The 17,139-nt window shown below is 33.9% G+C and overlaps 2 protein-coding genes and 1 non-coding gene across 4 annotated transcripts; 2 read left to right on the forward strand and 1 right to left on the reverse strand.

The window, feature by feature from the left end:
- Positions 1-2,416: 2,416 nt before the first annotated feature.
- Positions 2,417-5,133, reverse strand: LOC21400484 (bidirectional sugar transporter N3). The gene is made up of 6 exons (XM_010092381.2): positions 4,911-5,133; positions 3,971-4,007; positions 3,671-3,881; positions 3,321-3,482; positions 2,954-3,073; positions 2,417-2,857 (listed from the first exon to the last, which is right to left on the reverse strand). The coding sequence occupies exons 1-6, from the start codon at positions 4,960-4,962 to the stop codon at positions 2,579-2,581; spliced, it is 861 nt and encodes a 286-aa protein (XP_010090683.1). The 5' UTR covers positions 4,963-5,133; the 3' UTR covers positions 2,417-2,578.
- Positions 5,134-8,560: 3,427 nt separating this feature from the next.
- Positions 8,561-8,632, forward strand: TRNAQ-UUG. Its single transcript has one exon. It is a non-coding gene; the product is annotated as a tRNA-Gln (tRNA).
- A 2,500-nt stretch (positions 8,633-11,132) lies between these two features.
- On the forward strand, positions 11,133-15,915 carry LOC21400486 (delta(3,5)-Delta(2,4)-dienoyl-CoA isomerase, peroxisomal). 2 transcript variants are annotated; one of them, XM_024161847.1, is made up of 2 exons: positions 11,133-11,906; positions 15,358-15,528. In XM_024161847.1, exons 1-2 carry the CDS (start codon positions 11,270-11,272, stop codon positions 15,417-15,419), a joined length of 699 nt encoding a protein of 232 aa, XP_024017615.1. In that variant the 5' UTR covers positions 11,133-11,269; the 3' UTR covers positions 15,420-15,528. The 2 variants fall into 2 exon arrangements, with proteins under 2 accessions (XP_024017615.1, XP_010090685.1); XM_010092383.2 differs by lacking the exon at positions 15,358-15,528 and adding an exon at positions 15,538-15,915 and having other exon boundaries at positions 11,138-11,906.
- The last annotated feature ends 1,224 nt before the right edge of the window (positions 15,916-17,139 follow it).

A 17,139-nucleotide genomic window follows, 5' to 3' on the forward strand; every position in this document is an offset into this window, starting at 1 on the left:
TTAATCCTTGATTTTTGATATTGGTTTATGAACAAAAATTTAAATTTTATGAGAAAAAATACTGTAATAAAAAAGTTTGAACAGTTATTCAAAGTTATAAAAAAAAGGGGTCATAAATGTAGGTCTTGCTTTATACAGAATTTACGTTTAAATAAGCTTACATTATTATTTCTACTATTTTTCCATGCAAAGTCCCTTTCCCCCTTATATATATATATATCCACATGTGTATATAGACAGATATAAGATATATTGAACTTTACTTGAGGATAAAATGTGTAAAGACTGTGTATACTTGTCGAATTCTCTGGTCTAATATTGCACCAAACATAGATAGAACACTCGGCACAGTTCAAGACAATCCTACGCTGCAGGGACGTACTACCGGGCAGGATTCAATTGGTGATGTTTCAAAAATATCAGCTGGACCATATGGTTGTAGGGATGTACCATTATAAGAAAGAACGCAAGCAATGATTTTCCAGTCTTTTTCTTGAGGTGGACTGAACCACCCACAATTTGTGAGAGGGCGGAGATTATCCTAAGCCCTTTTTTTTTTTTTTTTTTTTTAAGAACGGAAAGATAGATAACTCAGATAAACAAAATGAAAAGATAGAGAGATGTCCTGTTTTTTGTGGTGTTTGATATGAACAAAAAGCACAAATATTTTTCTTATTTTGTTAGTTCAATTTATAATTTAAATTTTTGTTACGATATCTTTTTTTAAGCCCTTTTTTTTTTTTTTTTTTTTAAGAACGGAAAGATAGATAACTCAGATAAACAAAATGAAAAGATAGAGAGATGTCCTGTTTTTTGTGGTGTTTGATATGAACAAAAAGCACAAATATTTTTCTTATTTTGTTAGTTCAATTTATAATTTAAATTTTTGTTACGATATCTTTTTTTAAATAAATTAAAATTTAATTTTTTTTGTGTCACAATATTTTCTCTCACTTAAATTTACTTTTAAAATCGAATTGAAAACTCCGACCAACGAAACGAATGGGTGAAAGGGTGAAAACTTCAGGTGAAGTTTTTTTAGTAAATCAGGTCAGATTATTTGAATATCACTCAATCATTTTCCCCCCTTTAATCAATCCTGCAAAACAAACAACCGCCATAAAATTTCCCTCATAGCTAATAAGCTCTAGACATTTTTCTTTTTTTGAGTTGAGTGGGAACCACAAGTTGGAATATATTAGAGAAGGACCTGACTAAAAGTAAATCAAGAACATTTAGAGGAATCCAACGGTGACCAATCAAAGGAGTCTCATCAAATAGATTAGAAAATCGGGGGATTTCCAACAATATCAACAAAAATCCATCGTGGACCAATTCTTCGAATAGATTGGAAGTAAACAAAGCCCATGGGATGAAAATAAGCTTTGTCGAGTCGTGCAGAACTATAGTACACGGGCCCACACGTGATTCTTTTGTGGGCCCTAATCTTGGAAATATCTAATGCACTGAAAGGGTTCTGCCATATTCATATTACAAATGAAAGTCTTGTTTAAAAAATAAAAAATAAAAAAAAATAAAAAACTTAATCATACTTTGTTATATAAGAGTTTTAATGTATTTAAATCAATCTTATAATAGTGATGAATTTCATTTTGTACTTACCTAGGGCAGCATAAAAATGAACGGCCTAAATTATATTGTCACGTGGGAACGTGGCACCAATATTGGATTACCGTACAGTGATACGTGGCAGTGACAAGGCCTGTCCATCCATCTGCATCACAGCTTCACCTAGCATTGTTCTTTCCTTTTCACTCGAAAAAACAATTCAATGTCCAGGCCAGAAAAAAACAATCAAATAGACAAAAGGTCACAAAATGTGATACATGCTTCATGTGCTGACGCAATCCCACAGTGATATGCCTTTTGCAACCCTAATGGTAAATTTGTGTTAGATACTGAAATTTTCTAGTGCCCTTTTTTTTATTTGGTTGGTTTAAGCTCGAGATCCTTCTAGAAAGTGTAAGATCGTGTTATTTAGCCATGCAATAATATTGCTTTGGTAGGTTGGACTTGGACATCAATAATGGAGAAGTAAAAGTTATACGATCAGCTCCATCGAAATGGATTAATGGTTTACAGTGTGTTTGGAAAACGACATAAAAAATGACAATTAATACAATTTCTTAAACAAAGGTACACCTTTTATAGTAGTAATCAACAACTGTCTGCGGGAAAAAAAAAAAAAAAAAAAAAAAAAAAAAAAAAAAAAAAAAAAAATGGACATCAATAATGGAGAAGTAAAAGTTATACGATCAGCTCCATCGAAATGGATTAATGGTTTACAGTGTGTTTGGAAAACGACATAAAAAATGACAATTAATACAATTTCTTAAACAAAGGTACACCTTTTATAGTAGTAATCAACAACTGTCTGCGGGAAAAAAAAAAAAAAAAAAAAAAAAAGAGAAAAGTATAAACGATCAGAAAAGAGCTGATTACAAGGCACTTTTTTTGTATCGGAGTTTTTGCTCTAAGGCCTGCTAAATAATTGGATGTTGATCATGATCATAATGATTGACTGTTACACATTTATACTGATCCAATATTTATATATTTAAACTGCCGTTTGATTGGGGTGGAGATGATCATCCGGAGAAACTTCTGACGTTTTCTGATCGTCATGATGACGATCATGTTCCTTTGAGACTTTATCATCGTGATCACCGTTGTACTTAGCATTATCAACAGGATGTACTTGATCAGAAGTGGCTAATGTGTTCCTCATGTGTTCTGAAAGCTTCTTTTCCTGATCCTCTTCTGTTTTGTAGTTTCTGTAGATTGCATATAGAAGCATTTGTAGGAGCCCCAACACGAACCCCAATACGTTTGGAACCTATACACAGAATATATATGATATGTTCATATGTTAATTTATGTGAAATTAATAGAATTAGAAAATAATTATGTCAATTAATTAATTTATACTTACAGCTATGCATATGTCCTTGAGAAGAAGACCATAAGCAAACCATGTTATGGCACTCAACGTTAGGAAAAATGATAACGTAAATGGCATGAATTCTACGCTCCTTGTTCGGATCACTTGTGCCTGCAAAAAATAATTAAGCAAAATCAATATTGTTAAGATATATGTGAGAATGTATGTGATAGTTGCAAACAGGTTAGTCTAACGGTAAATTTACATTTGTTTTAAGATCGGTACTTAATCAAATCCCCTCAGTAACCCCAAGTTAAACATAAGATATATATTGAGCATATGAGTGATTAAAAAGAGATTAACTATATATTTTAATTAGGTTACTCGGGGGATTACTATGTATAATATATGTACTCACCACAATGCTCAAAGGAGCTGCAAAAACACTGACAGAAATGGCTACACAAATCCAACCAAGAACTTGGACTCTATATGAATGTCCGACTGCGAATTGTGTGACGAGAAAGATCAAAGAAAACATCCCGACGTTCATAAGGGCGAAGAACTTGATCGTTAATTTCTGCATTCACAATTTGAACTCTATGTTAGATTAGAACAAAACTTTTGTTTTTTTTTTTAGTTTTTTTTTTCTTTTTTTTAGGGAGATTAGTACGCAACTTAATTAAACATTTGAAACATTATATATATACACACATATACATATACATATACATATACATATACATATATATATATATATATATACACCTTGGCGTGGCTTGGTGCATAGACAATGAACATGGTGATGTAGATCATCTCAATGACACATCCGAAAGAGTTGATGGTGATGAGAAGCATAGCATCTGTCTTGAGTAATGCGTAGTACAACCACAACATAGAACTAAATAGTGCTACCAAATAAGGCAGCGAGTGGAAGTCTTCGGTAGATTTCTTTCTGTACACTCGATAAAATGTTGTTCTGAGATTAAAAAATTAGAAAACATATCAGATTATATGCAACGTATATTCTTAATACCATTAAAAAAAGAATTAATATAAAATACTTACACAGGGGCTAAGTACACGAGGACGGAAATAATATTACCTGTCAACAATATTTAAGAGAACAATATAATTAATTACTTAGTTAGCCGAAATGTACAAAACGACACGAAAGGTAAAATGATAAGAAATTGGATTATAAAGTGTCCGTTCATTATAAGGAGCTAGCCTCCTAATCATGTCACCATAATTTAATAAAATCATCAAAAGGTAGTTAAATTAAGAAAAAATTGTGTTTGTGAATAAGGTTTGATGATCATCAGGTATATATCAAATCATTAATTGCATTTGCAATTAATTAACATGTAGTAGGTAGCTTGTGACAACAAATCATTCCGTGCCAAAACAAACAAAAGTTATATTAGAGTATAGTAGGAGCATTGGTTGGAGTTGTACCATAGTTAGAAAAGAATTAAGCTGGTAAAACATATCATCACACATATGTAAAGACAAGACATGTATACAAATATAATTATTGTTAGTTCTTTCATATAATCTATAGCTAAAAAAAAGATAAATAAATTCAGGTCATCCTTAAATAAATTCAGGCCATCCTCTCGATAGAAGAAGAAGAAAAAGAAGATACGACACCAAACCAAAAATATAAGACCAAGTAAATAAAAGCAACCGAACTGTGAGAAGAATACTACAATATATAACAAACAAAAGAGAACTGAGCAACGTCACTCGAACAAGTTAACATGAGAAGTGAGAAGCACGCAAAAATCGCACATGAATCATGTTTGTTGTGCCAATTTGGTGAGTAGTGATCATATGGTTGAGTGAGAGTCTCAAAAAATAAAAAATAAAAAAAATTCAACAACAACAACTTTGGTCCGATTTCTCAAACAAAAACGAAGAGAAAAAGGAAATCATGATGAAAAAGAATAGAAGAGAGTTAAGGGTATTAATAACTTCTACTGATGACCAGAAATAAAATGTATACCTAGGATTCCAAAAGTAAATGTCCAAGGATGCTGAATGTTGAAGATAGCCATAATATTCACTCTCTTTGATAGACCAAACGATGTTCAAAACTTTCAACTGCTTTCTCTTGTTCTCTATGGAGATGAAGCCAGAAAAAAAAGCAGGTTCTCAGCTGGTGAGAAACCCTAGCTCTCTCTCCCCCGGCTAGCTCAACTTGTCATGCAAAAAGTAATGGAATCCCAAAGTTGAGGATGGTTAATATTTGGGTCTAAGCAACCTCTTTTATACACAAACATTCATATACGGTTCAATGTGGCCAATTTTGATAGGAAGGGGAAAAAAATTAAATTTAAAAAAAACAAAAACAAAAAAAATAAGAGCAGTGTGCCAAAGGAGCTCATTCAGTTTGCATTGACAGGTGGAGACCCAGTAGGTGGCATAGCGTAAATTCATTCACCCAACGAAGAGTGCAACTCTCACGTGCCACCAAAGTCGCGTGTGGAAAATCCCTTACCAAATGTCCAAAAAGTACAAACTACAAATTAGGAAAAAAGAAAAAGAGACTCATCATCCACAACTTGATACTCCACTTTTGGCTCTTTCGACGTTATGGAATCCGTATCGATGAGACGGTGCATTGGTGATGCGCGTTTTTAATTGTCAGATAACATTAAAACTACGACGGAATACAACAAAAATATACAATACCAATATATAGGGTAACTATTTTTTACCATATATACCAAAGAATTTTACAACCTTATTTATTTGTCATGTTATGAGGGTGAGTTGTTCATGTAGGACCATGAGAGGGTAAACTAATAATGGTGGAGTACTCCAGTAGTTTCTGTCGTGTCATTATTGTAATTCAAAGAAAAGCGTATAACACCACGCGCGTTGTTAAGAACAGTACTAGAAATGGAAGAGAAAATACGAATGTTTTACGTCACTCATTCTTTTAGTATTATTTTTAATATCAGCATAATATAACCCAAAGGAATGGTGTCTAATTAGGTTATATTAGAGCTCGATTCACGTGACCTTTCGAAACACAAAACTACTGTAAACAGTTTCTCTCTTTTTCATGTGATATATGATGATCTTGAGCCCGAAACGAAACACGCCTCGCCGCGTCATATATCTATTTCTATATATATATATATATATATATATATATAAATATATATATATATATATATATTATATATCTCTTATTAAAGGTTTTTTAATTTTTTTTTTCATTTCCGTTGTTCTCTTTTGTTTATTAGTGTCTCACCGCTCATGAAATTATAAGGGGTTTGTTTCGTGTGGTAGAGGAAAATCTCACCTTTTTCTTCATCAAGTTTTTTTTTTTTTTTTTTTTCGTTGTAATATATATATTGAGTTGTCCATCTCTTTAGCGGTTATAACTTCATGCATGAGCAAAGGACAAAAAAAAATCCAAGTACCGATTATATTGATTGCCTTTCAGATGCATTCCCTTAAAAAATATTGTAGGTAGAGTACTACTAATATCATTCCCTATTCCCTTAAAAGGGGAGGTGTGGGTGAAATTTGTTTGCTTTTCAGATGCATCTACTAGCTCCTCAATGATTTGGGGGGGGACTTCAAATTCATGACACATATGGCAATACTCCAATAATTCAATGACTTGGACCCGTTTAGCATTTAATTAATCCATTATGTGCCACTCACTCATTTCGTTATTCAATCATGTTGTCAATGCTTACCAAGCAAAAAAGGGGGGGAAAAATCATGGTGTACTCAATGTTTCTACAAAATAAAGTGACATAAAGCTAATCCCTCTTGATTAATTATTCTTAATTACGTCCTTACTTGCTATTATTTTATGATCCCATGATTAGTGTTGGCGTTTTTAACATGATAACAATAACAACAAATTCAACAATCCAAACCGCTCCTATTCTTTTGGACTTTATTCAAAGTTAAAAGAGTGGGACGAAAAGGACTAAACTGACTCTGTAAAAAGGGACCATGCACATGAAAAAAGCTTAATAGATGGAATGATGTAAAAAAGGTACGCACATGTTTGTTGGCTTTAACCGTGCTTGATCACAATGAACAGCCCAACATCCAACCAGCTTCAATTATTTTTGTCTACATATATAGTATACAATAGGATAAGAAAGATCAAAAAAAAAAAAAAAAAGATTGTGGAATAAAAAAAAAAAAAAAAGGCATGCACACAAAGCTTAATAGATAGAACAAAAACATGATATGAAATGTTCCCACGATTTTCTGCTCCCCGATTGTATGTTATCGATGAGTTGAGTCCCATCACTAGTTGAATTAACAAATTAATTAAGGACCAAATTTTCACGTGTAACAATGTAGTTAGCTAGAAAAATAATAATCACAATAAATTGACTTAATTCATTGTTTTCCTAAACTTTATTAAGAAATAATACTTATTATTAGTTCTCCACAAATTTGGGCTTCTATGATCTCAGGTAATACTTGTGATTGAGATCAATCTACAGATGGAATCGTATTGGCTAGTTGAATTTGAAGATCAGATCAATAGATCATCATATATTATGTAGCAATGTATAGCTAACTAGGGAGGCAATAATAATAAATATAAGGAAAAAAAATCTGGATTATTCTTTTTCATCAATCAAAAAAAAAAAAAAAAGCTGATAATAATTCACGAATATGGTGGGAGGGGGGAATTGACAAATTTTTGAATCTTGATCAATAATAATAATAATAATAATAATAATAATAATGTTGTGGGGTACTGCACCCCTATTATTGAATATTGGGGAGATACCCCATCAGATATTGAGATTGAAGGGGGGTGAAGAGTTTATCCCCTTAAAGAGTCTATCATATTGTGGTGGTGGGAATGTCCACTTCCTGAATTCTTTGATTGGGTTTGTGCCACTTCACCAACGGCAACGATTTGTAATTGTTAGACAAATCGGTACAAGACCCATTGATGAGTAATTTAAGGATTGAGAAAAAGCTCACGCTTCTCATATTGGTGATATATATACATATATATGTGTGTACGTATACACACACATGTACATTCGTACACAATTTAATTATTGGTATTGTCGATCGAAGAAGAAAAGTTTGATGTGGAACCACAATTTTGAAGATAGCTAGCTGTACGTGTAGAGGTTCATGTTTTTTGCGGCTTGAGATTTTGACATGTGGAGCCAGTCTTCTTTGTTTAGAATTTTATTAGTTAGTATGGAAAGGTGGAACTCATTTTGAACATTAATTCCATGATTGATTACGTAAAAGAAGAAGGAAGTCAGTCAGTGAATCAGCCTAAATTAAGTTCATGTTAGGTGTGCGGTTTCACCCATGTTACGTGCATGTCACATAACATATACTCTCTTTGTGTGTATGAAATTCTATGGAGTTAGATTGAAGAGAAGACACCACTATCCACTAATGTCAATTTTATATACGGAAACACTTTAGATTTTGTCTTCATGACCTGGCAATATATATTACGGAAAAATTCTGGTTTTTCTTCAAAACACCTCTTTAATTGTGAAATTTACGTATAAAACTCTCCTAATCTAACTTAAATTATTGCTGCAATAACGTTTTCCTAGTCTGAGGTGATAGATGCAAGTTTCGATATTAATTAAATATTATTATTACATTTATGCAAAACATGAACAATAAGGTTCTATGGTGTAGTGGTTAGCACTCTGGACTTTGAATCCAGCGACCTGGGTTCGACTCCCGGTAGGACCTTTAATTATCTGCTATTTTGTCTGTTATTGTCTCTCTTCCTTAGCAAATTACCGAACACCAACTTTTTTATTTTATTTTTTTATAATTTACACAAATAATCTGTAACTTTTTTAAAAAGTAACAGTTTGATCTCTCAATCTTTTTTTTTGACAAAACGACTCTTAACCTTTTTAAATAAGTGTAGTCTAATCTTTTTCGTTAAATTTTTTATAGTGCAAATTATGTGCATTGTACATGATCTCATAGTAAAAGATATTTTAATAAACTGAATAATTTCTTTTTCAACAAAAATCAAAATAAAAAATCTAAAAAGAACCACACAAATTTTGGAAGTACACAACTTCCTCTTGCCGAGCTTTGGTCATTGGATTTCACATTTTCTTCCCCTCCATCGACAGATGGGGGTGGCGTGGGGAGAACCTCCAGTGACATCTCTCTCTTTCTTCTTCCCCCTGTCGACCGCTGGGTTTTGCTTCTTCTCCCAAAGCGAAGGAGAAAAATATGGGCTCCATCCTTGCTCAAAAGCCTTCTGCTCTCTCCCTTCTCCTTGATCTCTCTATGTTGAAATGATAAAACCGGATCTAAACTCAAAGCTACGAGTTCTGGGAAGATCGCAAGATTTAGGATCGACGATGCATCGATGATTGCGAGATTTGGACTCCGTCGGTGAGCTAGCGACGACCTGGTGTTGAGATCTTGAATCGAAGGCATTCATCTGCGTTGCATTTGCGCCTATAGCCCTCCGCCGACTTGCCTGCCAAAATCTCTGGCACGTTGTCGCGTCTGCTTGGAGACCTCCTCGAGAAGCGTATTGGGTACTCTATTAAGAAGTATTTCGACACAATTGACAGAGTCCTCGCTAGCTTGCGGGTGTTGGTTCAGGGTGATGCCAGTGTGGCACAACGCCGGCGGGCTAGCCGGGCAGTAGAGGGAGAGTAATTCATGGGTTAAACCAATTTGAGGGCAATTTTTTCTTTCCCACGTAAAAAGGGGTCACATGAGGCGCACGTGCTTTCTCCCATTAGTTTTTAAACAGATCTTGGTAGAAAGAATCAAATTGCACCTATTTAAAGAGGTTGGAAGTCGTTTTGTCAAAAAAATGTTAGGGACCAAACTATCACCTTTTAAAAAGATTGGGAACCATTTATACAAATTACCATTTTTTTAACAAAGTTAAAAATCTTTTTAGGATATTTATATTTTTATACTATCTGTTTTAAGCTTATTCAAAAAATATATTTTCAATTTTTAATCTCATCGTATACTCTCAATTCATAATAAATAAATAAAGCTCTACTCTTTTATAGTGAATTGTTAATTTTGACTGTTAAAATGATACAAATATCCTTTTAAGAGAAAAATTAAAAATTTGTTATAGAGTAAAGAGGAAAAAAAAATACATTATATATGAATTTAGAAGAGGAAAACAAATGGATTTTTTTTCCCCCTTACATGTCTTCTTCCTCGTCTGCATCAGGGTCGCCAACGCTCGCTTGGTTGTGGTGATTAATTCTCGACAAGAGGGCAAGCGATTACATAGCAGATCTGGAGGAAGGCCTCACGGCGACGGATCCGGTGTGGGAGGGGGACTCGCCGTCGCGTCGCAGAAGCTCGACAGAAAACTTTGCCATCGAGTCGTGAGATCCCTACGGGCGTGGCCGTGTCGTCATAACTAGCCCCTGTATCTCGTCATTGTCCACAGATTTGCAAGATCTCGTACAATGATTCATATCTATCTCTCTCTCGCCTACATATGGATTTTCTGTGTTTGAATTTGGTTTACAAATTAATTTGAAATATTTCAAATATTTGAATTTGTATGCCAACATCTGGTATGTCATAAACATAAAAGATTGAAATTGCAAATTAATTTGAATCTGGTCTGCAAAAAGAAAAAGTATCATAAACTTAACGACCTTGATGCATTTTGGGGATTTTGACTTGTTGCTGATTTTTGGTGCTTGGAGGTTCGTCCCGGATGAAGTAAATGGTAGATGATACAACAATTTGATGCCGTGGAAAGACCACAGAGATAAACTTCTTGGATATTGACGATGGTGAAGAAGCAAGTGTTTACAGTTTGTGTTTTGTTTTTAAGAATTTTTAGTTTTCTTCTTTCTTTTCTTTTTTTTCCTTTTTTTTTTTTATCTTTAGTTTTCCTTTTCTTACTTTTATATTTTTTTATTAAGGGCATTCACGTCATTCTCACAATTAAAATTGACTGTTGACTGACATAAGGTGGACATTTAAATAAATTTAAAACACAAGTATAAAAATGTAAATAACTCAGGAGACGTTTAGTTCATAAATTAAAATTATGTGATTAAAATTATTTTTAATTTAAATGTATTTTTATAAAAAAAAAATATTTTAATTAATCATAATTATAATTCAAATCATGATTTAAATCTTCCAATCGCGTCCTCAATCTTTTTTCTCAAATTTATTTATTCGCTATTTTGTATGTTATTGTCTCTCTTCTTTAGCAAATTACCGAACACAAACTTTCTTTTATCGATTTCGATTTCTGACCCATATAAACTTTTCTTTTCAGTTTTGTCCACTGTTATATCAGCCCTTCATTTCCTCCATCTTCTTCAGCAAATCCCAATCTTCGTCTTCTTCATCACCAAAAAAATGGAGAAATTCAAAACCCTAGAAATCGTTCAGAAAAATCCAAACTCCTCGGTGTTTCACCTCCACCTGAACCGCCCATCCCACCGCAACGCTCTCTCGCCGGACTTCTTCTCCGAATTCCCCAGAGCCCTCGCGTCACTCGACCAAAACCCTAGCGCCAACGTCGTCATCCTCTACGGCGCTGGCGACCACTTCTGCTCTGGCATCGATCTCAAATCTCTGAATTCAATCGCCGAACGGGCTCTCTCCGGCGACCGCGGCCGCGGCGGCGAGTGGCTCCGCCGACACATCAAGGGACTCCAGGACGCCGTGACGGCGATCGAGCGGTGCCGGAAGCCGGTGATCGCCGCAATCCACGGCGCCTGTATCGGCGGTGGAGTCGATATCGTCACCGCCTGTGACATAAGGTTTTGCACGAAGGACGCGTTCTTCTCGGTGAAGGAGGTGGATCTGGCGATCACGGCGGATCTAGGGACGCTTCAGAGGTTGCCGAGCATCGTAGGATTCGGGAACGCCATGGAATTGGCGTTGACGGGTCGGAGGCTTTCCGGTCAGGAGGCTAAACAGATGGGTCTGGTTTCTGGAGTGTTCGGATCCAAGCAAGAGATGGACGACGCTGTGGGTTTCGTCGCTGAGGGTAATTTTGGCTTTTCATCCTCCGCCTTATCCTTTCTCAATTTCACTAAAAAAATAATAATAATAAAAATAAAAATTATTTTCATAATTGTCAAGTGCCTTTTAATTTTTTAAAACTATTTGTTGCACCCTAGTTTATAAAAAATAGTTTAAAATGTTTTCTCTGTAATTTCGTCTATAATTTTAACAGGTTTACCGTGCCATTAGGATTGAAATATTAAAATCATTAAAATAATATTTAGTTTATGAATTTCGAATCATGATTAATGATTTTGATTTTTAAAATTTAATTTTTTTTGAGAAAAAAACACTATAAAATTATAAACCATGATTCAGAATCAAGAACAGATACATGTAACAAACATTCCCTAATACATTAAAAATTATATAAAAAAATAAATAAAAAAATCTTTGCTCCCATCGCCTAGCCGGACCACCCCCACCCACCTATGGAACACCCCCACCCACCGATGCAACACCCTCACATCCTTTCGGCGATTCGTCATCTCTGCAACGGCTAACTCACCATCTTCTCTGTGACGGCTAATATATTAGATCTCCTTTTTCTCTCCTCTTCCGCTATTAATCACTACCACTGGAGGAATATTATGAGTTTAAAATTATGATTTATGATTTTAATTTTTAAAATTTAAATTTTTTATGTGAGAAAAATATTGTAAAGAATTAAGAATTATAATTCAAAATTAAGAACAAACCTTCAAACATGTTTAAGATTTAACCCATTTTCAAACATCCTTTTTCAGAAAAGAAAAAAAAATTGGAGAAAACTACTCCAGAAAAACAAATAAAGAAAAAAAAAAAGAAATCCTCTCTCTCTCTCATCCAAACCAGCCTTGATAACATGGCAATTAATCTGACATGTGAAAAACTCTTAAGACTAAAACATATCTCTGAGCCATTTCGTCGAACAGCTTCCTCGCACCCTCCAAATCCAAACAGTCCACATAAAACAACAGCAAATGTGAATCAGAACGTAGTGTGAAAACACACCCATGAATCTCCAAATCATAATGAAACTTTGAAAACTTTGAACAAACCTTAAGAATGAAGGGAAAGTGTAACGGGTTTGTCTTAAAAAATTAGAGACACTTTGAATATGGTATATAGCTCAGAAGGTAATTATGAAAATAATCCTAATAATAATAAAAGAAAATTATAAATTTTATTTTTTTAAATACATGACTTATTAAAAATATTTATTTTAAAAAACTTTACTTTTTAACTAGTTCTAATATAAAAAATAAATATATATATATATAGGCTAATGTTAAAGGACAGAAATAAAAGAGATTCTATTTTAAGAGGTATTTTTAAAATTGTCCGATTGTTTTTCTTTTTTAGTTTATTCATTAAATATTTTTTTAAAAGGCCTTGTGCTTTTTTCATGTGGCCACGGGTAGTGCTGAAACTTTAGACGGGCCGCCCGCAACCACTGAAAAGTCTGAATTTTTACCCGATTATCGAGCCCGAACTGCCTGAATTTTCTGGTTCCCCAACCCGACCTGAATTTCACCTTGGACGAGCAGCAGGCAGCCTTTGGCTGCTCGTGCTTGGTCGGGCTGCCCGTTGCCCAACCAAAAATGCCTGAAATTTTTTAATATTCTTTATATTATATATATATATATATTACAATTTGAAATTTGAAATGAACACACGAACTATATAGAAAAAATTATTTCTTTATTGATTTTTAAATTTGTAATTCATGATTAGCTCGTTAAAAACCTTTCCAAGAAAAATTCAATTATGATAAAAACTTGGTAAGGAAAAAAGAGTGCAATTATTATGAGACGAATTACAAATTTGATAAACTTACAAAGTCTATACAAGATTACAATAAAACTATACAAATTAGAAATTACAAAGTAAATAAATATTTACAAAATACAATAATAAAATTTAATTTGAAACAGAATGATGGTTTTGAAAATTAAAAATTAATCTATTAAATTCGTTAATCCATTCTTGACTTGCCGGTGAGATTGTATCGTGTAAGCATTGATCAGAACGATTCCAATCCTTGATGCACACCAAAGCTTCAACAATATCATGTTGTAATGCGTTTCTCCGTTCTTTGAGTATTCGGCCAGTTGTACTGAATGCTTGTTCGGCTATAACAGTGGAGACCGGGATCGAAAAAATATCTATTGTCAGTCGTGTTAGGATCGGCCAAGTTAATGCTTGTGCCCTTCACCACTGAACAAAATCAAACATTTCACTATTGTTTACAACTAAGCCCTCACTCAGGTACGTCATTAGCTCGTTGAAGCTGCCGTTGTTGCCGCCACCTCTTGATGAAAATTCACTCCCAGATTCTTCTTGACATTGAGTCGTCGTCGTTGTCTTCTTCTTCTTCTTAGACAACCCGAAAACATTCAAGAATGAATGCAGATTGTTGTCTCGTTGTTGCAGTTGTTCTACACGATGTGTGTTTCTAAACCTACTTTCATAAGAGCTATAGAGAGAAAAAAAAAATTTCTTTATAATAGGAAATTGGTCAGTAGTGTCGATAGCTAAAAATAAGAGAGATTGAGAGCGCTTTGAGAGAGATTAAGAGAGATCGAGAGAGATTTGAGAGAGATTAAGAGAGATTAAGAGAGATTTGAGAGAGATTGAGAGAAATTGAGAGAGAATGAAAATTTTTGGGTGAGAAAAATAGTTGGGGGAGGGGGGGTAATTATAGGAAATTTTTTGGCTTGAAAAAAAAAAATTTCCCCCAAAAATTCGGTTCAAACGGCTAAGTGGAATTCGGGCATTCAGGTCCGGTTCAGGCAATTCGGGCAACGGTAAAAGAAATAGCCGTTGGGGTTTGAAATTTCAGGCAAAACTCGGGCGGCAGTCGGGTCGGGTAAAAAAGATCCGTTGGGTTTAAATTCGGGCTAACGGTCAAAAAAATTTAGGCATATTCGGGCTAACGGTCAAAAAAATTAAGACAAATTCGGGTTATGCGGGAAAATTTTAAAAAAATCCGGCGAGCGACGAGGTCGACTTCTCCACCAGCAGCGGGCAGCCGAAATGGATTTTTTTCGGGCTGCCCGAGCCCGTGCCTGACCAAAATACTCGGACGGACGGCGAATGGCACCTGCCTGCCGTGCCTGAAAATTTTTGGGCATCGAGCATGCCCGCCGCCCGAAGTTTCACCACTAGCCAAGGGTAGATGGAACAACCTTGACGTCGTTTCTTTCTATTATGTTTTTGCCTTTTGGGTAATAAATCGTCGGTTTTATCCGCGTACTTCATCTTTTTCTCAAATTTACTAATTTTGGAAAGAAAATAAAAGGCTTCTTCACGAATCAGCATGACATCATGATTGTGCGAATATGTTTTTCTAAGAAATATATTATTCCGAAAATTTCAGTCAAAAGGTGTTTTTTTTTTTTTTTTTTTTTTTTTTTTTTTTTTTTTTTTTAATAAACTTGATAAAAATACAGGAAGCTTTTATTTTCTCAGAACCTCGTGTTTTTCATGGGCTGCGGTGGTGGAGCAGCATTGAAGTCGTTTCTTTCTTTCTTGGGTCTTTTCTGTTTGTTGATATGGATTATTAGTAGATCATGTAATGGTAAACGACACGATTTTTATCTTTATCTTATTTTTGGGGCTGGGTATGGCAGGAATTGCTTCAAAGTCACCTCTTGCTGTGAGTGGGACAAAAGCAGTGTTGCTAAGAAGTAGGGACATGAATTTGGAACAAGGATTGGATTATGTTGCCACTTGGAATTCGTCAATGCTCTTATCTGATGATTTGAATGAGACAGTCTCCGCTCAAATTCAGAAAAGAAAACCAACATTTGCGAAGCTCTGAATCAACGAATATTGGAATGAATGTTCCTCAACTATGACAATAATAATGTTCTCTGTGTACTCTTGTTCAATAATAACACTTGTCATGGCTCGTCAACCGCATTTCCCTATCACATAGAAAGCAAAGCAGTGTCGTTGTCATGAATGAAGTGACTTGGAAAATTTGGTAAGTAAAAACGCAATAGTAAAAAAGTTGAATTGTGATTCAAATTTATAAAAAAAAACAGGAGCGGTTTTGCTCAAAATAATTAGAAAGTGAGAAGAAGTGAGTCTTAAAATAGTTTACATTAAAAGAATATACAGAATAAACAGTTTTTAATGCATATCTAACAGTTAAAAAATAGAGAACTAGAGATATTTCGTTTTTTCTGATCTTACTATAAAAACTCCTTAAAAATAAAACATGAAAAAAAGCCACGACAATTTTCTAGTTTTCACAAGTTGTGGTTTTATAAAGTTTCCTCTCTCATTAGACACTTTCGCACTATTGTTTTACAAAATTAGCCCTCTTTCAATTTTCGATTCAAGTTTTCAATTCTAGTTTTATTATAGTTAAAAATTTTCATAAAAAGTTATATCTAACATTTTCTGTTACAGTTAAAAGTTAATACAAAAAGTCACATTTTAATTTGAATTGAAAACTTGAATGAGAGAACTAAATGAGGCCTTAGTCTTTGTTTATGAAAGACCTTATCATTCACATAAAGGTTTATCAGAGGGACACCCCTATATTTTACCAATATTACATTGACACTCTTTTAACTGAAATGAATTACAACAACACTCCAGGGTCTAAACTTTGTTTAGTTTACTTGAGAAATGTCAAAACCACCGTTCATATTATGAATTATTCACTTATTTTGGGTTATGTAATTTTCCCTCTTATTTTGGATTATGTAATTTGATTGACTATTGTTTCTCTGTAGTAGAGAACATCTCTATCATTTTCAAATATTACACTTGCAAATTGTCCGATAATGTTTTTATTATAAAATGAATTTTGAAGAACAATAGACGAAGAAAAAACATTTTTTCATAGATAAAAAAAAATTACCATTAAGAGTTATTTAATGTTAAAGTGTGTCAAAATCAGTTAAACTCATTTTTTGTGTTAATAAGAGTAAAATGGACATTTAAAACATTACATATAGCTTAAAAACGTATTTTGACACCTGGAGGGACATTTTTGGCATTTTAAAAAATTAACGGTCAAATTGGACGGTCAAGTAACAGAAGGGGTATCAGTGTAATATTAGTAAAGGGTGTCAGTGTAATTTTTTTGAAAAGTTAAGGGGTGACATGATTAGTTTCAGTTAAAGAGGGTGACACTCTAATATTAATAAAACACAATAGTTGTCAATATAATAAGCTCTTTAGACCATCTTTAATATAAATGCTAATCCTATTTGCAT

This window comes from Morus notabilis, unplaced genomic scaffold (assembly GCF_000414095.1).
Source record: "Morus notabilis unplaced genomic scaffold, ASM41409v2 Scaffold689, whole genome shotgun sequence".
Taxonomy (NCBI): domain Eukaryota; kingdom Viridiplantae; phylum Streptophyta; class Magnoliopsida; order Rosales; family Moraceae; genus Morus; species Morus notabilis.